The following is a 27,377-nucleotide window of genomic DNA, read 5'->3' as shown; positions in this document are numbered from 1 at the left end:
CTTCATTTCGTGCACCCTCACCTCTTCCTAGACAACTATTACGGCCAGTCTAGCCTTGATTGGCCTGTGCCGCGGATTTGGGGACTCTTGTGTGTGTGCATGTCATGGGGACAGTAATGTTCCCAAACCTTTTAAACGGCACGTGGAGTGATCTATTGTCAATCTGAGCCATTCATTCATTCATATGACGAGCTAACTGTGGTGCAAGAAACACGCTGATCAGATTATCGCAACTGTTTAAATGGGGCCAATTTTGCTTTCTCCACAATCACCAACGAATTGCCAATATTCTCAGTTGTAGAACAAATGAGCTTTACTTTTTTGTTGTTTGGGAAAATTGATTATATTGTTTGCGTGGAGTAATAATGTAGATGTAGATTGAAACATTTGCAATTAGGATATCCTCTATGCCTGTATTGATTAGGTTGTTTGTGTGGGGAAATATTAGATGGAGAAATTAAAACAATTTGAGATATTGGATATTGTCAACGCCTGCAGCCTGAACTCTTGCCTCTGCAACCACTATCTTTATCTTTAGGGTGAGGTTCATTATTGAGCCTGGAATTATTCCGATGGAGCCAGGGCTGATAATGAGCCTGACCCGGCCCTAAACGAATGAATTAAGCAAGGCTAGGAAGATAATAAATCTTTATGGTTCTTGATTAGGCAGATTGTTCCTCGCATAGGGTACACGGTGATCGTGCCATAGATCATAAATCTTTATGGTCCTTGATTAGGCAGGTCAAACTTTTATGAAAAACGTTCAATGGTAGAAGCTCAAGAGACGTTTGCATGGTTAGGCAAGTCAAACATTTGTAAAAAATCTTCAACGGTAGAAGCTAATGACACGTTTGTATGGTCCTTGATTATGCAGGTCAACTTTTATGAAAAATGTTCAAGGGTAGAAGCTCATGAGACGTGTGGATCACTTCGTAAGGGGGTCGTTTGGATGCTTGTAAAATCCTCATGCTGTAATCTGATTACAGGTAATCAGATTATATGGGTCATTTGGATAAGCACATTTAGCATGTTTCAGATTATAAATAAGTAAACAGATTATTACAACTTTTAGCTGTAATCCGAAACATGGCAAAATGGCATGTTTCAGATTACAAGTAAACAGATTGCAAGCATTGGATCTATTATTTGAAATTTTTTGATGAAGGTAAAATGACAGTTTTTGCGTTCCCACCTTCCCTTCTTTCAACAGCCGAACCCATGGGTCAGTGATATAGAACATTATGCATTTGTGGCCCATTGCACATGATTTGGATTGATTTGGATTTGGGGCTCACTATAAAGTCGATCTGTGTTCAAGGAATTAACGGTCACGATTTGGCCCATTGTATGTGGGATCATCTACTATGGTCCCGTTGTACACATAATCATGCCCGCTTTGTAATCCATCTTTGTATGTCTGTTTGTATTGTGTATCTCTCTTTGCACTTGTATGGCTCACTGTATATGTGGGTTAATGGTGCTTGTATGTCTAACTGCACATATATGGTCATGAACACGTGGCCAACATATGTGGGGCCAGTGTATGTTTGTATTTTGAATGGCCCGCTGTATATGTGGGTTAATGGTGCATGTATATCTAACTGTACATGTATGGCAATGAACCGGTGGCCAACAATGTGGGGCCACTGTACATGTGGAGCACACTAGTACACATCGTCAGTACACTATATGCCTGAATTAATAGATAACTATTTACATTCAATGGATTTTCATCACAGAAGGAAATTTGAATTTTTAGGCCTACCAAATTATTGGTTTAGCATAAAGAGGGTCCTTACTCATGCCTCAGTGGTAGATTAACAAGAGTTTCAATAGGAGGTCATGAGTTCGAGTACCCAATGTCGTGAAAACTCACTGCGGTATAAGTGCATGTGCGGGTGTGGATCAATTATGGGCTTTATTGAGTGGGGTTTAAGCCAATAATCTATCTTAAATGTTGGCATTTTTATTTATTTTTGTTATTTAATGATTTTTAAAGAATTTACCACTTTAAACTTTGTTATGTGAATACCTGATAATGATTTTTAAAGAATTCATCACTTTAAACTTTGTTACGTCATACGTGAATACCCAATCACAGGTTCTAAACAATTTATAGATTATCCATAAACAGTGGTTTACTTGTAAATATATTACAGCATAAAGACAGTAGACTGTAAACACATTACACCTATCATTGGATTACTTGAAATCCGATTACAATAGGCATTCAAACGACCCCTTAGTAACACCCTGACTTTTTGGTACGTGGCAGTTGGCACACACACCTTACACACTACCTGACCGAACACAAGAGTTCACTGAGTGGATGCGGATTGCCTGTAGCCTACCGCCGCCTCTGAGAGTCCCACCATCGGACGTGGGCGGACCCCTCTTAGTACTGGTCAATGCTGTGGGCCCCATCACTCCATTTATCCATTTCGCCAGATCATTTTGGGCCATAAGCCCAAAAAAATAAGGCAGATCTAAATATCCGGTGGACCATTCCACTGATTCCTGTGAGGTGACCACCGGAGATTTGAATCTGCGCAAACACATACATCATTGTGGGTCCACAGCTTTTCCAGCACCGACCATTACCCACCTGGATGCTGGAGGGTTCACTAAAGGCTTTTTTGGCATCCCAAGACCACCCCCAGCTGTGGTGTGTGATATTTTGAGCATTTTGGGGCCCACCTGGATGTGTATCTTTTATATCCATTCCATCCATCCGTTTTGCCAGATCAGTTTAGAGCATGGTCCAAAAAAAGAAGTGGACCACACCACAGGAAACGGTGGTCATTTGACCACAGCCATTAAAAACTTCCTACGGCACTGTAATGTTTATTTGCCATCCTACCGATTGATAAGGTCACTCATTATCTGATGAAGGGAAAACACCAATATCAGCTTTGATTTAAAAACTTTTGTAACCCTCTGGAAGTTTTTAATGGTGAGCTTTAAATGACCATTGTTTGCTTTGTTGTAGTCTACTTGAGCTCATGATGTAATTCATTCTTTGGGTTCATGCCTTAAAAATCAACTGACAAAACAGATGGACGCCACCAAAAACTCTAAGGTGCCTGACACATCATACACCACCACTGGGGATGACATTGGCAATACCACCTGATCCGCTTCCCACACCGTTATCTATCTATTGTATCCAGTTTCGTCCCCTCAGTTTAGGCTTCAGTCCTGGACTGAAAGTTGAAAGTATTTAATTAATATTCACCTTACAAATGCTTACAATTAAATTAAAAAGAGACGATATGGTCCGATCATTGTTCAGTAGAAAATTCGGCTTTGTAGTGAGATAGTTAACAAAATCACTTAGCAAATAACAAAAATGTCTCACAACATTCTGATTAAGACTGATGATCATCTTAATAATCCAGTGGTGTGTTTTTGGAAATATGATAGATGGATAAATAATCTACTTAGTCAATACTTTCTATAAGAATCCTATCATGATCTTTTGTACTATAGTACTGCCATGTATTGTCTTTCTCTAGTCATCTCATCTGACTGTGTTAGATTGGGTGTACACGCACACATCTCACTGCATATTAAAACAAATGAATGACCAGAAAACATTCTAACCCTCAGTTCACTAAAAAAATATTCTGACCACAAAGTTTTAAGTTTCTTTAATTTAAGCACAATATTTAAGTGTAGTTTCCAAATTTAACTTACACACGTGTATTATATTGCAGCTATACACGTTTAAATGGTGAGCTCTCAGTTTTGGCCACTGCCGCAACCTTTTAGACTGTTACCTATGTTGTGGCCCACCTATGATCCATGGTGTTTCAACCTGGCGCGGCACATTTGATGGATGGGGTGGATGTGATTGATGTTGAAATCTTACCTAGCATTGAGTTAGACCAAGTGAGGACGTACGCATGCATAATGAAAGATAGTCAGTAGAAAAAAAAAAAAAAACCCTTATCCATGAGATGAGATACAATAGCAATTAGTGATTGTCTCCAACATGAAAATTCATTGGACACAGAGAGCACTGTTATTAGTAAGAAAATAAGTAACTACATTGATGTTGAGAGTAGAAAAAAAAGAAGAAGAAAAGAACTTAAAATATATAAATTGTTAATGTTCAATTCATATGTATGCCCACACGTGTTACAAATTGTGTGAATTTGGTCAAATGTGTATGATTACGAATAGTATCAGATGTGCTGTATCAGATGTGCTGGAGTCGTACTCAATTCAAATTGATTAAATGCTTGTGATCTCAGGTGTTGAACTAGTTAAATTAGGATTAGACCTATGACAGTTAATCTAATTGTTCAACCACTAATATTACAATGATCAGGCAATTTAGAACAGAAGAATTAATCTTTAAAAATGAAATCTTTTTACCTCGAGTTAGAGATTTCTCTTTCAATAGTGATAGTGTTTTCAAGCTTCTCAATAATATAATGATGGACGAAGAAAATTAAAAATTAAAGTTTAATAATGAATTTTATTAATAAATTAGAAAGCAAAAAGCATGATCAACGAAGGAAAATTAAATTAAGCAGAGAAAAACAAAGATAATTATCTACAGGACAATACAATTGAAATGTGTAGTCATGACTGATATAATTTGATAAGGACTTGGTGATTGGTGAGATCCAACGAAGGAGGTCATGGATATTTAATGTACTCCAAAGACAGTGCAACAATGACACTGGATAGTAATGGATCTAAACTAACTTAAAGATTTTGGACTTTATAGTCTAACTCGACAAAATGGAATGTCTAAGATAAGAAATTAAAAACTATGATAAACAATATTACACCATAGAGATTGATTGATTGCGCGTGGCAAAGGCCTGAAGTTCTTTATTGAATGTTGTTTTTAGATTAAGAAAGGTAGTGGCCAAGTTGAAATTTTCTTGTTGGTCTTTAAATGTGAGTCCACGGTGTTCTAATAGGATTCAAAGTCTTTATGCTATCCTAACGTAATTCTTTCTAATTGTAAATGAATTCTTCTAACCTTCTGTTGTCTCCAAGAAAGTTGACTTAAAAGCCTTTCGTTTTTTATGATTATGTGAGACAGATCTTGAATGGCGAACAATCTGTTATTAGTGGAGCTTTAAGTGGCTTCTTGTCTATGTTGTTTTTTTACATATTTCTCACAGACGTCCTTCATGCATTGTCCATCTTTTCTCGATTATAAGTATGCATATGACTCTTAATCATTTTATGTTTGGCAAGCTAGTATCAGAGAAGGAAATGAGTAAAAGATTGAGTTGAGTAGTGGGTATTATTTGCCTGGAATGAGAGCGCTGATACGCGGTGGTGTCTCATTGACCAAGGTAGGCTATGCCAAGCGGGTATAGACATACATAAAGAAATGGGTTATATCCATCTACAATGAGCCCATGATATATTAAATGTGGAGGGAAAGGAACGTGGCAGGGCTTATTAGGCATGGAGAGTGTACGTATGTATTTTCCCTTTCACAAAATATTAGTGGTTGGTGATGTGTGGAGTGGAGCTATGTGGCACTCACATTCGTCACTCGTTTTGTCTGGTCCATTTCTTTCTCCTTTATTCTTCTCACATTATTTCTTTTCTTTTTCCAGGATGACTCGCTAAATCCTTCCTTGTTCTTCGTTTTCATTTTCAGACGGATAAACTTTGGAATTTTATTATTTATTTATCAGATAGAGAGAGGGAGCAGTTTAGTTGCTTCTTTAAAAAAAAAAAAAATAGAAAGAAAGAAAGAAAGAAAGAAAGAAAACACATGGCCCTAAGTGGTAGTAAAATCCATGGTAATTGGCTGAAGAATAATGGTAATCCTTTATCCCTCCAGACTTGCAAATTCTTGGGTGTTTCTATTCCCAATTCCAAGTCATCATCGTCATCATTAAGGCGAGAGCGTGGTCTTAGCCGCTGCCAGTTGGAAGATGATGCATCAGATGGTGATGAGCAGTCCCCCAAACAAACACCTCCCTCCTCTGTTTCCTTGACCCTTGACGATGTCAACCCTGTCGGTCTTGGCCGTCGTTCCCGTCAAATTTTCGACGAGGTCTGGCGTAAGTTCTCCGGTCTCGGTCAGATATCTCGTACCCCTACAGATGATAGCCTCGATCCCGTCCTTATTCGGGGTCCCATGTGTGAATTTACCATCCCTGGCGCTCAGGACACCACTGTGCTTGTTGTGGGTGCTACCAGCAGAATTGGGAGGATTGTCGTCCGTAAATTGATGTTGAGAGGCTACAAGGTCAAGGTATTTCTTCTCTCTCTCTCTCTCTCTCTCTCTCTCTCTCTCTCTCTCAAACACACACCATTTCTCCTTTGATTGTTCACACCTATTTCTCGCTTTCTTTCAATTGTGATGATTATGATTAATTTCAATACAATGATGGAAAAAAAAACATACTATATGCCAACAAGGTTGATTTCTTTGTCTGGATGAATCAGGCTTTAGTGAGAAAATCTGATCAGCAAGTGATAGATATGCTTCCAAGATCAGTCTCGATAGTGATTGGTGATGTGGGTGAACCTTCGACACTCAAGACTGCCATGGAAGGTTGCAATAAGATCATCTATTGCGCCACTGCTCGTTCTGCTATAACTGGGGATCTATACAGAGTGGATTATCAAGGAGTATACAACATCACCAAAGCATTCCAGGTTTTATTCCCATAAGCTTCACCTGTTTGCCTTTCTGTATGCAGAATTGATTACTGTCTTGAGTAAGGTAATGGGCTGTTGGCAGTTGCTACAAGGAATCTGAGATATAGGTTTGCAGGATTATAACAATAAACTGGCGCAGCTACGGGCTGGGAAAAGTAGCAAAAGCAAGCTCTTGATTGCAAAATTCAAATCTGCTGAGTCTTTGGAGGGTTGGGAAGTTCGCCAGGGAAGTTACTTTCAGGATGTCGTTGCTGCCAAGTACGATGGGGGAATGGATGCTAAATTCGAATTCACAGAAACTGGAAATGCTGTTTTCTCAGGTAAACTTTGTGACTAGCTTCATTTCAGATTTTTTTTTATTTTATTTTCCCCAACATTTGAGAATCCTTCTAGCAGAATGGAGTTTAATTTGTTAAAATCTCACAATTGGGTAAACTCAAACCAACTCTACAAAGTCAACATCCTATTTACTACAGAACTTGTTTGGGAATTATTTGATTGGGTAAAGGTTTCAGAAATCTAGAAGCAGATGGAAATTGTTGTGCTTTAGTTTGATTCCCACCCATTAGAGGCTTCTAGATGAAAGTACCCTCAGAAAACAAGAACCTTTGTTGGTCTCTTAGCGGCCCAGGTTAAACAATTCATTTCAGTTGGCCTTGTATTCAGTTTTTTGGCCCTTTTCTCCTTGATCCTCGGATTTTCTCCAATGAAATCTTGTTATTAGTTCCAAAAAAAAAAAAAAAAAAAAAAAGAAGAAGAAGAAGAAGAAAGGGAACCTGGGGTTGCCTGTAGCTTAACCTCCAACGATGCATTCAAGTTATGTAAACTGTCACAAAGGAAGGAGTTTTCAGTCATGTTTTGTTTTTGCAGGATATGTGTTTACTAGAGGAGGTTATGTGGAACTGTCCAAAAAACTTTCCCTTCCATTAGGTAGCACTCTTGACAGGTACTAGATACTTGCACAAGCAGTGGACAACTATTTTGCAGTAAATAGATTTTTTGCTGATATCTTACCTCTTTCATCATTCATTACAGATATCTGAAGTACTCATTTATATATTGCTTCTGAGACCAACAATTATTTGATTGCAACATGTTCAGATATGACGGCTTAGTTCTCTCTGTTGGTGGGAATGGAAGATCCTTTATTTTAATTCTTGAAGCTGGTCCATCCGCAGATACATCTCAAAGCAAATTGTATTTTTCTCGAATGAGCACAAAAGTGGGCTTCTGCAGGGTCAGAGATCTCTTTATCTTTAAAAATGCAACATGTGATTAGATTTGACGCCATCATAAAGAGCGATACTAATAAACAAATTTTTTTTTAAATGCTGCTGATCCCACCACATAAACTGATTCTTCGTCTTTTTTCTTTCCTGCCTTTTTGCAGGTTAGAGTACCTTTTTCGTCTTTCCGTCCAGTGAAGCCAGATGATCCACCATTGGACCCCTTCCTTGTGCATACTTTAACTATTCGTTTTGAACCAAGAAGACAGGTTTGTCCTATGCTGATACATAGGAATACATTAATGTTTCTATAAAAAAATACATAGGAATCGTGAAGTTGTGTGCTGTTTTTCCCTTCTGAATCAATCGTGTGCATCCAGTGCTTTTCTGGAGATGTACCTACAGCCATACTAAGGCTACAAGATTTTCTGGAACTACACTGATTCTTTATATTCTATCCTTCATGTTGCAGAGGCCTATTGAAGGACCCACAGGAATGACACAGGACCTTAGAAGCTTTAAACTTATAATGGAATATATAAAAGCCTTGCCTGTAAGTTTTACCCCAGTTTTCCAGATTGTGTTGTTGTATGATCTAATAAACTAAATTCTCTTTGATCTTTGATTAACCAAAGAATCCTGATTGGCCTGTTGTTTACATAAAATTGAATGCAATATTGAATGAGTCAAAATGGTAGGAAACGGCACACAACTTAATAGCTGAGTTGGTAGTATACCCTCTCTGCTGCGGTGTGGACCAGAGTTGAGTTTCCCTACCATGGCGTTTGTAGAGGCAGTGCCCCAATGCCCTCCGAAACTACTGCTGCTGCTGCTGCTGATGCATGGACTCGGGTTGAGTTTCCTTACCACGGCATTTGGAGAGGGGCCCTTAATGCCCTTCCAAACTACTACTACGTGAAAACTGAGGAGAAACTTAGGAAATAAAATAAAATAAAATAAATGCTGTGGGAAGACGAAATTTAGTGAAAGCTACTTGCAACTTGGGAAATAAATACAATGAGAGGCCGTGTAAATTGTTTGAAAACCTGGGAAATAAATAAAATAAATACAATGGGAAGAAGTAATTTAGCGAAAGCTCCTTGCAACTTGAGAGGCCGTATTGGGATTCCTGTTGCTCTTTGATCATGTAATAAGCATTCATCTTTATGGTTGATTGTAATTGATTCTTATACCTGGTTTTTTTTTTTTGAAGAGTAATTGATTCTTATACATGTAGCCATTTCTTTGTGTTATCCAGATGTTTTGGCCATTGCTTTTATCCCAATCCTTGTCTGAATGAATTTTGGGTGTTTGCAGACTGGCCAAGAAACAGACTTTATATTGGTTTCATGTACAGGACTTGGAATCGAACCGAGCAGAAGGGAACAGGTTCTTAAAGCCAAAAAGGTTGTTCCTTAACTCTCAGTAGCTTTAAACACAATACTATAGCAGTTTGTGTTACTTGTAAGTTGTAACTATTGCATATTGATTCCAGGCTGGAGAGGAATCGTTAAGAAGATCTGGCCTTGGATACACAATCATTCGCCCTGGGCCACTGCAGGTTCTAAATCTTCACAGAAATTTTTATTCCTTTCTAGGGGCATGCATAGTTTTAGAGTGGGTGAATTAGTGTTCAAAAGGGATCTGGGTACTAGCACATGCCTCAATGGTAGACACACTGCATTTCAACATTGAGGTTTCAGGTTCAAGCCCATACTTACCTATTGTCCACATTCAACTTCACCAAGTCAATGAAAAAAAAAGGTGTGCTGATTTCAAAGAACTGGCTGCAACTTTTTCTTCAGAACCTGAACAGATCAAGTGAACTGGGTGGATGTCCAAACTTGCTCATCATGTATTTTGATGTGAATGATGTTTGAAAGTCTGACTTGAAGAGTATTTTTTCGTTTCTCTCTCTCTCTCTCTCTCTCTCTCTCTCTCTCTCTCTCTCTCTCTTCTTCGTTTATTCGCACAACTGAATAGCTGATCTGATCCTGAGTGTTCCAGGAAGAACCGGGTGGACAACGTGCGCTTATCTTTGATCAAGGGAACAGGATTTCCCAGGTATGTCCTGATATATAGTTTTGGCAATTGACATGATATGCTTCCATTACCATCCTCTCATCCATTGGCATATTGCATACAGGGCATCAGCTGCGCCGACGTGGCTGATATCTGTGTGAAGGCATTGCATGATTCGACAGCCAGAAACAAAAGTTTTGATGTGGGTATTTCCATCATTTTGCTTATGCTCTTGTTTGGAATATATATAAATAGTGACATGGCGTCCGTACTCAAATGTAAAATGAACTATGGGCAGGTATGTTACGAATACTTAGCTGAGCAAGGGAAAGAGCTCTATGAACTGGTAACGAGTGCAATGAATGATTTTTCTTTATTTATTTCTCCTTCTCTTCTTTAGTTGATTCTGAAATGACTAGTTTTGAATTCATTTATCTTCATCATCTTCATGTTTCCGACTGCAGGTGGCCCATTTGCCTGATAAAGCAAATAACTATTTGACACCCGCTCTTTCCGTTCTAGAGAAGAACACCTGATCAGCATCGACGCATTTATATACATATCTACTCCGTCTTCATCTTCTATTACCCTCCTCGAATGAGGGCCTTGCATTTGACCTTTTTCTTTTCTTTTCTTTTTCGTTCCATGGTCTCTTCTCGTGTAAATGCACACATATCGATTTATTTTTCGGTAAATTGAGAAAATGTAAATGAAGGCTCAAAGAAAAGGTGAGGGCATTGCAGATATATCAGCCATCAAGGGAGGGCATTGCACCTATATCAGCCAATCTCGTGTATATGCGTGAAGGCATTGCATGCCATCAAGTGTACAGTTTAAAACGAAAAAGATTAATTCCCCTGTGATTTTAAAGCGATTTATCCAGAGCATGATCTGATCGGTGGACCTCAAAAGGATGGGGAAAAACAAACTGATGGGTATAATTTCTCTGACACGTTAGATGGTTGGTCCCTGCCACATGTACTAGAATAAGTCGTCCTCTTCATCCCCTTATATTTTTATTCCCACTTTGGAATTTGGATAGATTTGTCCCAATAGTTTCATTGATAGAGACAACGTTAACTTCCAAACTAATATTAAGGCTCATGATTAGCCAGTTACACCACATTACAGTGTTAATTATATGTCCAAACAGGCCTTAATTTTAATGGTTAAATCATATATATATATATATATATATATATATATATATATATATATATATATATATATATATATATAAACCACTTTGAAGGCAATGACTTTTCTTTCCACAGTGATAGCTTAGAATGAACAAAATTTAAAATAAGGGTAGACCATCGATTTTATTGATTTGAGTATTAGAGTAATGTAGTTTGCAAATAGAAATAAAATAAGCGAAGAAAAATACATACGGTGGCTTATGTTGGCAAAATAGTTGTGGAAAAAAACCAAATGGTTATGATTGTGCTGCGAGATATTCATAGGATGTGACTAGAGTCAGCTCGTTTTGCCATGGAAAATACCAAACGGTGATGAGGTGATGAGATGGTCATTGTGTGAGGTTTTCAAGACGCGACTATGGGCAATAAATAGAAATAAAATAAGTGGAAGAAAATACCTACGGTAGCTTTATGTTGGCAAAACGAGGATTTGACTAAAGATGATGTATCAAGTAAAAACTTGATAATCTAGAGATCTGATCTCAAGGTTGTAGATATTTTGACTATTACGTGTGTACTACAATGATTCCCTAGAAAGTAGTGAAGTTAAGCTAAAACTAATGGCTTTAAACTTGCTGCAACATGGTTGGGTAGAAGCAAAGGAACTAAGGAACTAAGCTAAAAAGCTTGACTAATAATGTTTTTATTGAGGACAAAAATAATAATCAGTGTAGAGTTGAAAATAGATAGATTGATTTGTGTTAGGGGGAGCTTAAAGCTCTTCTGTAAGTGTTGTTTTTATAGGCGTCTGAGAGACTATAGTTGTGTATAAGGTTTTGTAACTTATGAATCTTTCGAAAACATAGCGGTTGTATCCTTCAGATTTGAAGTCCTTCCTAGGTTCTGCCATTGTATATGATCTACTTCTATCTTCGAATGACTCTTCACTCTTACTTTTTTATTTCGACTTCTAAGAAAGTTTCAGACGTCATTTGTAAAATTCCCTTTCAGTTGATTGAGTACATCTATGATGTGCGGGCTGCAGAGAATGTGGCAACGCTTGTCTTTTTGAAAACTTCTTCAACACACTAAGAGCCGTGCATCTCGCATCCTTCAGTCACATGCCTTGTGAGAGATGACTGGTTTTTTGGATCCTGGCCATGTGTATGATTATGAGCATTTGGCTCCTTTGACAAGTTACTTATTCTGATTTGATAAGCGCTAGCAGTTTCTCCTGATGCGAGTATCTGTCTCTCCCGTCTTTCATACAAATATGCCAACATATGGCAGCTTCCTGTTGGCTGTTGTGGACTGTGTTAAGGCCAGGTGTAAACAGACCCACTTGTAAGAAAAAAATGCTTATACAAAATCAAATGCTTCGCATCATGTCCACGTTTCAAAAAAGAAATGATCACATGCAACTGGCCATGGGTGAGCTTTCATGTACAACCTCTTTTTCTACCCCCACATGTTAGGTTTCTAATTAGAAATTCAGTTCAAGAGCTGGATCCAACTAACTTAATCACGGAAATCAGCTAATCTATTCATTATTGGGTGGGCCACATCTTATATGGTGCTTTGACAGGAAAGAAGGGCCGACTTATGCATTTGATATTCACCGTAAAATGTCTGTGCATTGCAGCGTGGGAACTCTTAAAACTTAGAACTGCTTCTCTTTTTCTTTTTTTTGTTAAAACTTGAAAGCTAGCAAATTATCCAAATAATAAGTAAACCAGATGATTCTAACCAGTTTGGAGTTAGATGTTCGTTTACCCAATTACCCGACACATCCGACTTGAAAAATAAATTGAATATAGAAATGGCATTTTTACCAGATTATCCAAAACTTCTAAGCAGGTCGCATCTATATGTGATTATATCGGTATCTGCTTGGAGGGAAATTTTATAATTTATTCAATTAATAATATTTTTAACTATATATTTAATACTGATATATGGTATATTAAATTTTACGGTATTAAGATCGATGATGAGGCTAATAAATTGACGTCACCTTTTGTTGAAGTTGATAAGTTTGTGTTTAAATGCTGCAAAGTTTGTAATATGATATTATCTAATTTTACTATGAAATTTATTACATTTTAGTTATTTTTGTTAGTTATATAAGGTATCTAACCTTTTTTTAAAACAAATATTAGTTGAATAATCAAATATCTAACTTATATCCGATGATAGTTGTATCCTATAGGTCTTTTAGGGCATGTTTGGTTACTACCAAATAAATTACTTTTTAACTTATTTTAAGTCATAAAATTACTTTTTTCACTTAAGTTAGCTTAGTAAGTATCATTATAAAAGTTAATTATTTTAATGATTTTTTATTACCTTTTGACTTGTAACTTTTTTACATTTCTCTCTTTGTTTCACGTCAAAGGCTGTTCTCTCTTCGTTCCAAGAGAGCCTGATTCATTCGCTCAACCATACCATTTTGCTCTGGTGTGTGACACACTATGTTGTGCCTCACAATTTCTTCATCGTTACAAAATTTATTGAATTCCACATAAGTGAATTCTTCACCGTTATCCATCCTTGACATTTTCACATTTCGTCTTGACTATTTTTCTACCACCACCTTTCACAATTTGAAGTTGGTGAAAACCTTAGATTTACTTTTCATAAAATAAATACATTCCTCTTTGGAATAGTCGTCAATGAACGTAACAAATCATGAAGACATTACACCAGAAACTACAGACGACAATACATCAGAATACATATAATTAAAATCCCCTCGCATACATGTTTTTTAGTCTTAAAACATACATTGATTGTTTACCATATATACAATGCTCACATGTATTAAATTCAATGCTTCTAAAAATTGAAATTAAACAACAGTCAGAAGTACCTTCATGCCAAGCTCGCTTGTGTGGCCTATGTGCGCATGCTACATAAGTGCATACATAGAATCTGCTACAAATGTTGCACTTCACTCGATGAAGTGCTTCCAATCAACTTGTAAATGTTATCATTCCTATATGCTTTCATGACTACGAGTGCCCCATTTGAAACCTTAAGGACATGATCAAATTTAGTGAATTTGTGCCCGAGTGCCTTGAGTGCACCCAGAGATATCCGACTTTTCTTTAAATCATGAATGTGTCTCACATCAGTCAAGATATGCTCCATGCTGTCAAACATCTTAATGTACACCGATCCAACACCGAATACGTTATAGGCATTGTCATTACCCATAAACACATATCCGCCATAATACTCACTGTAACTAGTGAACCAACTCATATGAGGGGTCATGTGATAAAAGCCCCCATATCCAAAATCTATTCATTGCTGAAATACCTGGGTTTGATGCGGTCAACACGTTACTATCGCCTACCTCCTCATTGGATTTCGTAGTGTTAGCCTCTTTGGAAGAACTATCTGATTTTTCCCTCATTGACTTTGGATTCTTACAATCCTTCTTAGTATGCCTTGACATGCTACAATTCTAGCACTTCAATTTTCCTTTGCCCTTGACCTTAGATTTGAATATCTATCGCGAAGATCTACTATCCTGCTTAAATTCCTCTCCCTTGTAACCGGTGTATCCGTTAAAGTACCCACATCACCACTTTTCTTTTTTATCGCATTTGATTAAAGAGTTGAAATAACGGTATCAATGTTAATGATCGTTTTACTAATGCACAAGTAATCTTTAAATGACGCATACAATTATATAAGAGAATTCAATATAATACATGTTTAGTCTTCATCATTTATTACCTCATCCACATTCAACAACTTGTAAACAAGCCTATTGAAGTTACTAATATGGGTCTCAACATCAGTTCTCTTGATCATTTTCAGATGGAACAATTGTAGCTTCAGATACAAACGATTTTTAGGAGACTTATTCGCATAAATGTTCTCTAACTTTACCTATGTATATGCTGCAACCTTCTCTCATAACATTATAAAGAACCTCATTTATTAGACGCAATTACATTGAGATATTGGCCTTTTAATCTAACTTATTTCACTCTTCTTATTTCATAGTTTCCACTCACCTTCGAAGGAGTGCATCTTCTAATCTTTTTTGAATTAAAAGGCTATTCATCTTCATATTTTATAGTTTAATGTTATTTTTTCCATAATACTTCTTTATATCGAACTTCATGTTAGATGCCATAGATATCTTGTATTCAACTTCAGTCTACTTCCTAATGTTAGCTTTGATACCACTTGTTAGGACTTGCAAAAGCACACAGAGGAATCAAACAAGATAATCATAATCGTACAAATAATTTCAACAAGAAGTCAATCCAGATTTACATAGAAAAATCCTTTCAAGAACAAAACCACAACATAAAGTGATAATACACCATGAAAACAAAGTTATAAGAGATGAAAACTTACAGATCAGAGCCTAAAAAAAAGAAGCCTAAGCCTCTTCCCTTCAAAATCTCTCTCAAACCTTTAAGCACGTTTTAATAACCCTAATTCTTTACCCTAATCCAAATTACACCCAATATGTATACTTCCGCAATCGAAATAGGAAACAAATCATGCACTTTTATAATTTTGCGCATGCCTTCGATGGTACTATCGATGGCATCGACATATATCGAAGACCAGTCAATGACATCGAAGAACCCTCGATGCCATCAAGTAGCAACCTCCAAACTATCCAGCAATCAATAAGGAATTTTTTAAGTTTTTTCAATGGAATCGAGCATCTGTTGATGACATTGACGTCTTTTTGATGGAATCGAGAGGTATCTTCATGTTATCGACTAACCCTGTTATAAAGACATTTAAGACATTAAACAACAAACCACAAGCTATTTTAAAGTTGGGCCCACCACATGTTCGGATTCCCAATTTACCCCCATATTGTAATGTTGTAAGTGGAATCCTCCATGATCAAATCATGTGTTTCATAGGATTTAAGTAATGTACAAGCGAATGTTTGGATTCAGCAAAGATGGCTGTACGTACCATATCAAGTAAGTAAATCATGTGTTTGGCGGAGAGCATTTGGTGTTACGCAGATTACACCTTACCTTTATCATGTGGGGCCTACATTGATGGATGTGTTGTATATCCCACGGTTCATCCATTTTTTCAACTAATTTTAGGACGTCATCACAAAAATTAAGAAGATCTGAATCTTAAGTAGAACAAACCTTAAAACCTTTTCGTAGGCTTTAAATTTTATGGTTCCAGCTGATCTTTGTATTTTCCTATCATCCCCATGTGGTTGACCTTATCAATGGGTTTGGATGGCAAATAAAGATTATGGATAAGCTTACAGTGGGCCTTTAGAAGTTAGGCATTCAATCACCATTGTTTCATGTGGTGTGGTCCACTTGAACTCTGGATCTTTCTCTTTTGGGCTCAAGCCTTAAGAGAAATTTACTACTGTACGACCCATTTATGGCCCATTTACCAGATGAAGCCCACCCCATTTTACCTGACCAGAATAAGCCCCAGCTGTACAAACGACTTGCCAAAGGTCGAAAATGCCCCCTGCTTTTACCTTCAAGTGGATCGGCTGGTGCTCGAAGACGAGCGCTGACGCTCCTCGAACTCCGAGTTGTACGAACGGTTCAAAAGAGATCAACGTTACGTGGGCCCCACAGTTATGTATTTATTATATCCACAGCGTTCATCCATATTCTGAGATCATTTCGGAGCATTATCTTTTTAAAAAAAACCATATCCAAAGATCAACTGGACCACACCACAAAGAGCAGCAGGAAAATTGATTTTCACCGTTAAAAATTTTGTAAGGCCCACCATAACATTTATTTTCCACCTAATCTATTCATAAGGTCACAAAGACCTGGATGAAGCGGAAAAACAAATTTCATAATGATCCAAAACTTCTGTAACCTCTAAAAGGATTTCAATGGTAGACGTTCAATTCCCCACTGCGTTTTACAGTGTGGTCCACTTGATAGTTAGGTCTGTCTTATTTTTCGTTCCAAGCCTTAATATGAGCTCAACAAATAGATGGACGGTTTGGATATAACACAGACCTCATGATGGGACCCACAGAAGCAATGAAAATTCCACGGCCAAAAAAAAAAAAAACCAGCGCCGGTCTGCAGTTTTTTATTTTATTTTATTTTTACAAGGAAAACTTTTTCCCCCTTACATAATTATGTATGCATATGTATATAAAAATATTTTTCGATCTTTCAATTCATTTCTTTGCCTATTTATTTAACAAGCATATCTCTTAAACTAGAATGAGTTACTTAACGTACCACATATGATTTTGGGATAGGAGAAGCTAATTTAGCCAACTAACGGAGTTATTTTCCAAGATTTCATTGGGTTAATGGTCAAAAATTCATTTTATTCACTTCACGGTCAATTTCATTCATTTTATTCACTTTGCGGTCAATTTCATTCACTTCACGGTCAATTTCAATCAGTTCGCGGTAAACTTCATTAACTTCGTGATCAATTTCATGCATTTTACGGTGAATTTTGGCGAATTCCCTTGACTTCACGGTAAATTCCATGCATTTCACGGTCAATTCCTTTCACTTCACAGTTAATTCCATGCATTTCATAGTCAATTTCCTTCACTTCATGGTCAATTCCCTTCATTTCACGGTCAATTCCCTTCATTTCATGGTCAATTCGGCTCACTTCACAGTCATTTCCATGCATTTCACAGTCATTTCCAGCGATTCTGTTTAGATTCACGGTCATTTCCATGCACTTCACGGTCGTCGTGAAGTGCATGGAAATGACCGTGAAGTGAAGCGAATTAAACATGAAATGCATGGAAACGACCGTGAATCTAAACAGAATCGCCGGAAATGACCGTGAAATGCATGAAAATGACCGTGAAGTGAAGCGAATTAAACGTGAAATGCATGGAAATAACCGTGAAGTGAAGTGAATTGACCGTTGAATGCATGGAAATGACCGTGAAGTGAAGGGAATTGACCGTGAAGTGCATCGAAATGACTGTGAATCAAAACGGAATCGCTAGAAATGACCATGAAATACATGGAAATGACCGTAAAGTGAAGTGAATTGAACATGAAATGCGTGGAAATAATCGTGAAGTGCATGGAAATGACCGTGAATCTAAACGGAATCGCCGGAATTGACCGTGAAATGCATGGAAATGCTCATGAAGTGAAGCGAATTGACCGTGAAATGTGTGGAAATGACCGTGAAGTGAAGGGAATTGACCATGAAGTGCATCGAAATGACCATGAATCTAAACGGAATCACTGGAAATGACCATGAAGTGAAGCAAATTGACCATAAAATGCATGCAAATGGCCGTGAAGTGAAGGGAATTGACCATGAAGTGCATGGAAATGATCGTGAATCTAAACAGAATCGCCAGAATTGACCGTGAAATGCATGAAAATACCTATGAAGTGTCACGCCCCGAACTCAAAAACCGGGCTCACAAAATTCTCGATCGCCGAATCCGATGCCGACAGCCTCCGTAGAACCCCATTCTCGGCTCCCGGCACCCATTTATTAGGTTTCGATCTTGGGATCCTACAAGAAGGATTTCTAATATCTATTTAATTTATAATGAGCATAACCAAAAGCATAACCCACGAACAATAACCACAAGAACACCATCACAAAATCCACTATGATAAAAAACTTTTAAGTACAAATCGTATGAAAGGGAAATATAATATAATGAAAATAACGGAAACTCCAAAAGCTCGACTGCACGCTCCTGCTGCGACAAGGCTACGACTGCGTCCTGGCGTCACCTGCACGCATCAATTATGCATAAGCTTATAGAAAGCTTAGAGGGTGGTGTAAATGTGTGTGCAATATAAGCGTGCTCAGAATGCAAGGTCAGAGTAATGCAGAATCATGGTGATGAGTACATGAATGCAATCAGCCGTACCAAGGCTATGCGGTGAAAGATATAAATGCTATCGGCTATAACACGGCCATACGATGCGAGATGCAACTCAAACATGCCAATCCTCATCATGTATCAGTACAGTTCTCATTCTGTATATCACCGGAGTTTAGTACACTCCAAGTGGCACTGCCGCCCTCCTAGCCGCACAGTCCAAGTGAGCGTAAGAAACTTCACTATCTTCTTGGCTAATAATCTGCCAATACTATCTGGCATGTCGATAGCAGACCCATTCGCGAGCTGGTCAAACTCAGCCTAGTATTGCCCCCAACCTTCGGGGGAGTAAGGCTACACTCCTTTCCAACCGACCACGACACAGTGGGAGACGCGACCTCCTGGTATTTGGCCCTCGTGCGCTCATATATCCACTCGGTCTTGACGTTGGAGTCATCCTCTGGTACCATCGGGTTTTTAAATTTTCACCCAAGGGCATCTATGGCGCCCCGTATGCTAGAATCAAACATTTTCAGTATCCAACCCAGCCACCCATGATGTGTCTGTGGAGGCTATGGCCCTGATGTTGCTAGGGCATACAATAATCATGATCACACAAATGCAAGTGCATGAATCGAATCACCCTACCAAACATGTAATAATCCTGCGCGTACTGAGCGCTCATGTGGGGCGACTCCGCCTATCAGGGAGCCCATAAACGATCTGCCCGAAGGCATATGCTATGATCAGTCACTTCTCATATCAGACATACATATGATGCGTATGATCATGAATCATACATATATGCTATACATGTTATGTGGTGATGGGCTCTAATCAAAACGAAGATGGGCCTAGACGGCCTACACACTGTAAGTATGGGCCTATTAATGGGCCCTAGGGAGAGTGACAATGCGTACATTTAACCGACATCATCCTTACAATATGGGCCTCTAACCATCATTGTTCCCAAGGCACTACCCGTTATAAACATCATTATATACACCACAGAGGAATCACACATTGCAATGGACCTAATTGCACCCCATTGGGCCTTAAGTATATCATATGGGCCGTATCATATGGGCCTTACATTCATCAAGTGGGCCGTATCAATGGGCCGCACCAACGGGCCTTACGTACATTTCAATGGGCCATAACCCATGGGCCTTGCATACATCACAATGGAGTGTGTGTGTGTGTGTGTGTGTGTGTGTGTGTGTAAGGTGGGCCTCAACCAGGGCCACCAATACATCAAGATGGGCCTCAACAATGGGCCTTATGCAAATCAAGGTGGCCTCAACAATGGGCCACGCGTATACCAAATGGGCCACACCCAAATACAAGTGGTGATAAGGAATCCCACCATTTGAATTCCCAAGGTTTCATGGTGGGCGTTCAAGCCCACTGTTTTCTATAATGTGGCCCATCCGATCCTAAATCCATCTTATTTTATTTTTTTTATTCCATCACCTGCCTTAAAATTATCTCTAAAATGGTTGGACGTTTTAGATGAAACACATGTATCATGGTGGATCCCATAGGGATGGAAAGGATGGTCGACATAAATGAAGTACATACCTTATGGTGGGGCCCACACTAATGGAAAGTGTGGATTACAATACATGCATTAGTGGGTCCCATGTGGGGCCCATCATAATGTTTATTTTCCATCCAGCCCATTGATAAGGCCACTCAGACCTGGGGGCCCACGGTAATGTTTATTTGACATCCAAACTGTTCATAAGGTCACTCATACCTAGGACCCACTGTACTGTTTATACGACATCCAAACTACTCATATGGTCACGTGGACCAGGGGCCTACCATAATGTTTGTTTTCCACCCAACCAGTCGATAAGGCCACGTGGACCTCGATGGGACTGGGGCCCACCGTAACGTTTATTTGCCATACAACCAGTTGATAGGGTCACATGGTTAGGGAGCCCACCGTGATATTTTTTTTTCCACCCAATCCGTTGATTGGATCACGTGGACAGGGAGCCTACCATGATGTGGTTCACAAATCCAGCCCACCCATTATGTGCGTCCCACTTGGCTGAGGGTTCAGACCAGGTTTCAGCTGCATTCAAATTTCAGGTAGGCCCCACCAAGTGATTTTATATGTTTTAGGCATGTCTTCACATGATTTTAAATGGTGTGGCCCACCTGAGTTTCGTATACGGCTGATTTTTGGAATATCCCATAATTTAAAAGGGACACCTTAAATGCACGGTGTTGATGTTCGAAACGCATCACGGTGGGGCCCACAGCTGGGGCCGTGAGGGCCAGCCCATCCGTCCGCCCGCCCACGCAACCACAGGCGCTGCCTGTGTCTTCTGACAACAACGCTGCTGCTGTTTTACCTCCTTTTGTTGAAAACTAAAATCCAGTGGTTTTTGGTAGGTGGGGCCCACCTCGGACGAATCCAACCCAGCCATTAGTCCCTGTGGCTCGATACAATCCCAACAAGTCTAATATTGGACAGGTTTTGGCATACCCAAACATCCGGCAGTATTTCAATAGTAGAAACACAATTTGCTATACTATGGTCCGCTCGATGATCAGATTGGCGTCAAATTTTGGCTCAACGCCTAAAATGATCTGAGGAAAAGGATGGGCGGCTTGGATTAAGCACATACATCAAGGTGAGGCCTGCTTGAATGGCCTACTCCCAAAAGCTCCCCTTTTCTTTTCTTTTTTTTTAAATGTCAGTACACAACCATGTCAGTACAACGCTCTCCATGAGAGCCACCACACTCTCATCACGTCCGGCGTCCAGAGACGTTGGACGGTCATGGACATAACACAAGCATTGTTGTAAGCCCCGTATCCTAGACCGTACCATTCCTTAGACTTCCGCGGTCTTCCCGGTAGAATTTCGACAACCTTCAACCCTTAATCGGTATTTGCGCGCGACCTTGATTCTCATGCCGTCAACCCGAGTCGACTCAACCTTAGACCTTTACCATAGCGACCGCACCGTCGCCGCGTTTTCGATGCCACGACTCGTACGCTGATGCGATGCTCTGGCCAGGAGATGTGGGCCAGCGTTCGGTGCGAGGAAAACGCCGCACGTGCGAATTCTGAGAGAATCTCTACAAGATGTCACATCAATCAATCCCATCATATCAAGTACATGTCAAGTACACATCACCTTTCATCCTTTCCCAAGCAAGCCCCAAAAGTCAAAAAGATCTTACAAGCCCATACCTTCCTTACACCAAAAACTCCTAAAGTCAAAAAGTCTCTTACACACCCATCCCTCTCCCTCCCATCCATCACTCCATCACACATCACCCATTTCTCTTTACAACTCTCTCTCTCCTTCATTTTCAAATTACAATCCAAGCAACCCAAGAACTCCTCACGTCTAAGCCCTTCCATGGAGAGAAAAATGCATATGTGAGGCCCACCTTTCCATCCTTAGATCTCCCATCCTAGCCATCCATTTCTCATCTTCCTCCATCAAAAGGAAGCACAAGGAGCTAAGGAAGCCAAGAGAGCAAGAAGATCAAGTGGTGGGTGCTTAAATATGGTAGTTTTAAACTTTTTTTAAGATGGCCCAAGTGAGGCCAACCGATCAATGGTTTGGATCTCACTTTGGACCCTAAGATGTGGCCGATGGCCCACTTGGATCATCATGATCATTCCATGATGAGGCCATTCTCTATGGACCCCATCATGATGTTTATTTTTCTTGCATATCTAGGGTCATCTAGACCGTCTATCTTAGTGGAGAATGGATCTCCACCGTTGGATTTCGATTTAATGGGCCCACATGTAATGGCCACTTAATTTATGTTGTAGATCATTGAAGGGAGGGCCCATAGTGCCGGGGTCCCTCCATCACGCGTGTCCCACTCTCTATCCCTCTCTCTCCCTCTCTATTTCTTTTTTTTTATGTGTGATGATAATGAGGTTGTGTGGCCCACTTGAATGGACCCCACCATGAAGTAAGTAATTTATCCAAATCATCTATGGGTGGGGCCCACCTTATATGTACTGTACCCACACCATCCATCATTGGTGGCCCACCTGAGCAGGCCCACCTTGCACGGCCAGACCGTCCAGCGTCCCTGGACGATGGACGTTTGTTGGAAAACACAAATATTAGCTTGGTTCCAAGCCTTTGGGTGGCCCACTCATGTAGGCCCCACCTTGATGTATGTATTAAATCCACGCCGTCCATTCCTTTCCCAAGCTCGTTTTAGGCGTTGAGCCAAAAGATGGGACCAATTAGACTTTCAGGCAGGCCATAACATGGCAAATAGCGGGTTTACCGTAGAAATATCCCCTGTTGTTTCTATACACCGAAACAGGCCCAATATTGGGCTTGTTTTGCTTGTCTTGAGCCATGGAGGGCCATTGGATGTGGACCCCACTTGTGAAAACCAAGAAAAAACTGAAATAAAAAAATAAAAATTCATAACACAGCAGCCAACGCTGCTGTGTCAAGCAGACGTGGGCCCCACCTGCGCACCAGCGCCCGGCCGGACGGGCGGACGGACAGCCACCCACGGCTGTAGCCGTGGGCCCCACCTTGATGTTTATTTGTCATCCAATCCATTCATATGGTGGGCCCTAAGGGCAGTGGACCACCCTCCAAATTTCAGGTCCATCCAAGACTCAGGTGGCCCACATCATAGGAAACAGTGTGAATTGAACTCTACCCTTGAAACCCTTTTTGGGTCCACAGAAGTTTTGGATCAGGGTGAAATTTGTTTTTACCCTTCATCTAGGTCTACGTGACCTTATCAACGGGTTGGATGGCGTATCAACATTATGGTGGGCCCCACATGGAGCCCATAGTGATATATGTGTTTTATTGCCACCGTCCAGGCACACGGTGGAGCCCGCTGTGATGTTTGTGTTCTATCCCCACCGTCCAGGGACGGTGGGTGTGTATGTGTGCGTGTGCGTGTGTGTGTGGGTGTGTGTGTGTATATATATATATATTTATATATATAATATTATATTATATATATAATATTGTATATACTATATATAAAAGATATATTATATTATATAAAATATGTGATGGTTGGCCTTCATGTGGACCCCCCCACCATGAGGCAGGTGCCGCATCCAATCTGTCCATCCATTTTAAAAATGTTATTTTATGGCATGGGCTTCGAGAATGGGCCAGATCCATAGTCCAAGTGGACCCCACCTTGGCATGTTGTAAGGCCCATTAGATGTATTTATGGCCCATGGGTTAAGGCCCATTAAGATGTATTGGGGCCTATGGGTTGAGGCCCATTTGATGTACATTTGGGGCCCCATTGGTGTGGCCCATTTGTTACACATAAGACCCATGAGATTAGGCCCATTTGATGTATTCAAGACCCAAGGGCTTATGGCCCATTGCAATGTACAAATGGCTCATTGATGTGGCCCACTTGATGAATATAAGGTCCATATGATATGACCCATTTGATGTATTTAAGGCCCAATGGGATGTACCTAAGGTCCATTGCAATGTACAATCCCAACATGGTTTATGTAATGATGTTTACGTCGGGCTATGCCTTGGGAGCAATGGTGGTTTGACGTCCACATTGCAAGTATAGTGTTGGTTAAATGTCCGCATTATGACTTTCCCTAGGGTCCATTGTTAGGCTCGTACGTGTTATGTGTAGGCCGTCTAGGCCCATCTTCGTTATGAACATCATCTATCCCATATAACATGTTTAGTTCCATGATTCATGATCATATGCATCATACGTATGCTTGATATGAGAAATGACTGGTCATCGCATATGCCTTCGGGCAGATTGTTTAGGGGCTCCCAAATAAGGGGTGTTGCCCTACATGAGTGCACGATACGCGCAGGATTGCTGTATGACTGGATAGTGTGATTCATGCATTCGCATTGTGTGATATGGTTACTGTACGCCCTAGTGACATCAGGGCCGTAGCCTCCACAGACGTGTCGTGGTTGGCAGGATTGGATACCGAAAATATTGTTCTACATGGGGTGCTATAGATATCCCTAGGTGAAAGTCCCTAAACCCTTATGGTACCAAGAGGTTGCTCCAACGTCTAGACCAAGTGGGTGCATGAGCACTAAGTGCCGATTACCAGACGGTTGGAAGGGGGTGCTGCCTTACCCGCCCGAGAGGAGGGGGCAAAGCTAGGCTGAGTCTGACTAGCTCGAGGAATGGGTCCGCTATTGACGAGCCGAGCCCGATATTGGCAGGCAGATAGTGAGGTCTTTTCCACTCACCTTATTGCGCACGATGGGGCGGCAATCTGGCTTGGAGTGTACTAGACCCCGGTGATATTTCAGATTTTGAGCTGTATCAATATGTGGACTTAGATGAGGATTTGTATGCTTGAGCTGCATTTCGCATTGCATGGCCTTGGTATGGCCGACATCATTCTTTACACTGCATGGCCTTGGTATGGCTAATGGTATTCTTGGCATTCATCAGCATGTTCCACCTTACTCTGATGCTGCATAACTGCATTACCACCTTGAGTATACACTTTCACCACCCTCTAAGCTTTCTATAAGCTTATGCATGACCGTTGCATGCAGGTGACGTTGGATCGCAGTAGCGTTGAGGCTTGGGGCGCGTGGCAGATCATTTTGGAGTTTTTGTTCATCATCATTGTATTTCCCTTTATGCTCATTGTACTTGTAAAGTTTTTTATCATAGTGGAAATGTGATGGAGTTTTTGGTTGTTGTTTGTGGGTTATGCCTTTGGTTATGCTTATTACGAATCAAACTGATATTAAAAAAAATCCTCCTCGTAGCATCCCAGGATCGGAACTTGGCGAATGGGCGCTGGGAGCCGAGAATGGGGTTCTACGGAGGCTATCAGCGCTGGATTCGGCGATCGAAAATTTTGTGAGCCCGGTTTCCGAGTTTGGGGCGTGACAATTGTGGTGGGTCCCACATGGCCGTGGCCCACCTGTTTGATCCACTTGATGTTTATGTTTTCCTTCCATCCGAGCCGCTAATGGGCTGGATATCTAACACATTCATCCGATGGATCCCACATGAAAAATATGATTCATGGTGGGCCACTCTCACCCCTTCATCATCATCACCATTCAGAGAGAGAGAGAGAGAGAGAGAGAGAGAGAGATGGTGATAGAGAGGAGGGACCCCGCAACTATGGGCCCTCCATTGATATATCACATACATCGAAATGGGTCCCACCAATAAGTGGGCCCTCAAATCATGAAATCAACGGTAGAAACTCAAGGATCACCCACCTCTAGGCCTCCTTCTTGCTCCCTTAGCCTCCTTAGCTCATTGCCTTCTTTTTTGATGGTGGTAGATGATGGATTAACGGTTGAGATGGGAGATGAGAGAGTAGGGAAAGTAGGCCACACTTGGCATTTGGGAGGGAGAAGCTTAGACGTGTGAGAGTGTGTCGCTTAAGAGATTTGAGAAATGAGAGAGAGAGTGAGGTGATGGGAATGATAAGAGGTGATGGAGTGATGGGTTGAGTGATGGATGAAGTGATGTGAGGGTTGACTTTGGGTAGCTTGTGTAAGAGAGAGGTAGGGATAGGGTATGGGTTGCTTGTACTTGACTTGATATGTGATGTATACTTGATTGATGGGATTGATTGATTGATTGATGGGACATGTTGTAGAGATTCCTTCGGAATTCGTACGCGCGGCCTTTTCTTCGAATTGAACATGAGCCTACAGCTTCTACCCTGGGTATCGGTTTGGTGCACGAGTCACGGCGTTGAAACCGCGGCGACGGCGCGGTCGCTAAGGTACAGGTTTCGGTTCGAGCCGACTTCGGTATGCGAGACTCGGCTTAAGATCGCGTGTAAACATCGGATACAAGTCGAGAATTGCCAGAATTCGACCGGAAGGACCGCGAAAGCCTACGGAATGGTACGGACTAGGATACAGGTCTTACAACTCTCCCCTCCAAATAAAAATTTCGTCTTCGAAATTTACATGATCATTACAAGTAAACATAACTCATAATAAAAGAGGAAGTAAGGCATCTTCATATAAATATCGGAGACAACATACAAGATACAACATACAATCAATTATCAAAGAGATGGCGATAGCGCTCTCTCGACCTTGCGCTCCCAAGACGCCTCATCAACGGAATGGTGACCCCACTGAACCTTCACCAAAGGAATGACCTTGGTCCGGAGGACCTACTCCTTCCGATCAAGGATACGAACTGACTGCTTAATGTAAGAAGTGTCCTCACGAACCTCCAACGGCTGCCAATCAATAACAGGAACTACGTCTGACCCACATTTCCTCAACATAGAGACGTGGAAAATATTGTGGACGCGAGACAACTAAGATGGTAAGGCAAGCCGATAGGCTACGGCGCCAATGCGCTCAGTGATCTCGAAAGGTCCAATGAATCTCGAGGCAAGCTTGCCCTTCGCTCCAAATCGAACTGCGCCCTTCATGGGCGAGACCTTGAGATACACATGGTCCCCTACATCAAACTCCAAGGGACGACACTAGCGATCAACAAAACTCTTCTTCCGGCTCTGAGCTGTGCGCATCCTCTGCCTGAT

The 27,377-nt window shown here is 40.5% G+C and overlaps 1 protein-coding gene across 2 annotated transcripts; it reads left to right on the top strand.

Annotated features, from left to right (window-relative positions):
- Positions 1–5,693: 5,693 nt before the first annotated feature.
- LOC131217688 (protein HIGH CHLOROPHYLL FLUORESCENCE PHENOTYPE 173, chloroplastic) lies at positions 5,694–10,692 on the top strand. 2 transcript variants are annotated; one of them, XM_058212657.1, is made up of 13 exons: positions 5,696–6,238; positions 6,433–6,645; positions 6,764–6,968; positions 7,519–7,594; positions 7,750–7,885; positions 8,039–8,143; positions 8,347–8,427; positions 9,192–9,281; positions 9,370–9,435; positions 9,882–9,938; positions 10,021–10,098; positions 10,195–10,242; positions 10,361–10,692. In XM_058212657.1, exons 1-13 carry the CDS (start codon positions 5,753–5,755, stop codon positions 10,430–10,432), a joined length of 1,713 nt encoding a protein of 570 aa, XP_058068640.1. In that variant the 5' UTR covers positions 5,696–5,752; the 3' UTR covers positions 10,433–10,692. The 2 variants fall into 2 exon arrangements, with proteins under 2 accessions (XP_058068641.1, XP_058068640.1); XM_058212658.1 differs by lacking the exons at positions 10,021–10,098; positions 10,195–10,242; positions 10,361–10,692 and adding an exon at positions 9,680–9,770 and having other exon boundaries at positions 5,694–6,238; positions 9,882–9,927.
- The last annotated feature ends 16,685 nt before the right edge of the window (positions 10,693–27,377 follow it).

This window comes from Magnolia sinica, chromosome 10 (assembly GCF_029962835.1).
Source record: "Magnolia sinica isolate HGM2019 chromosome 10, MsV1, whole genome shotgun sequence".
Lineage (NCBI taxonomy): Eukaryota > Viridiplantae > Streptophyta > Magnoliopsida > Magnoliales > Magnoliaceae > Magnolia > Magnolia sinica.
This window is presented reverse-complemented; position numbering and strand designations above follow the sequence as displayed.

Excerpts from the sequence above, each read along its gene's own strand:
- LOC131217688 (XM_058212657.1), top strand. The coding sequence starts at position 5,753 with ATGGCCCTAAGTGGTAGTAAAATCCATGGTAATTGGCTGAAGAATAAT. Across the intron at positions 6,969-7,518 it reads TGGAAATGCTGTTTTCTCAG|GATATGTGTTTACTAGAGGA; the intron begins GTAAACTTTGTG and ends TTGTTTTTGCAG. Across the intron at positions 8,144-8,346 it reads GTTTTGAACCAAGAAGACAG|AGGCCTATTGAAGGACCCAC; the intron begins GTTTGTCCTATG and ends TTCATGTTGCAG.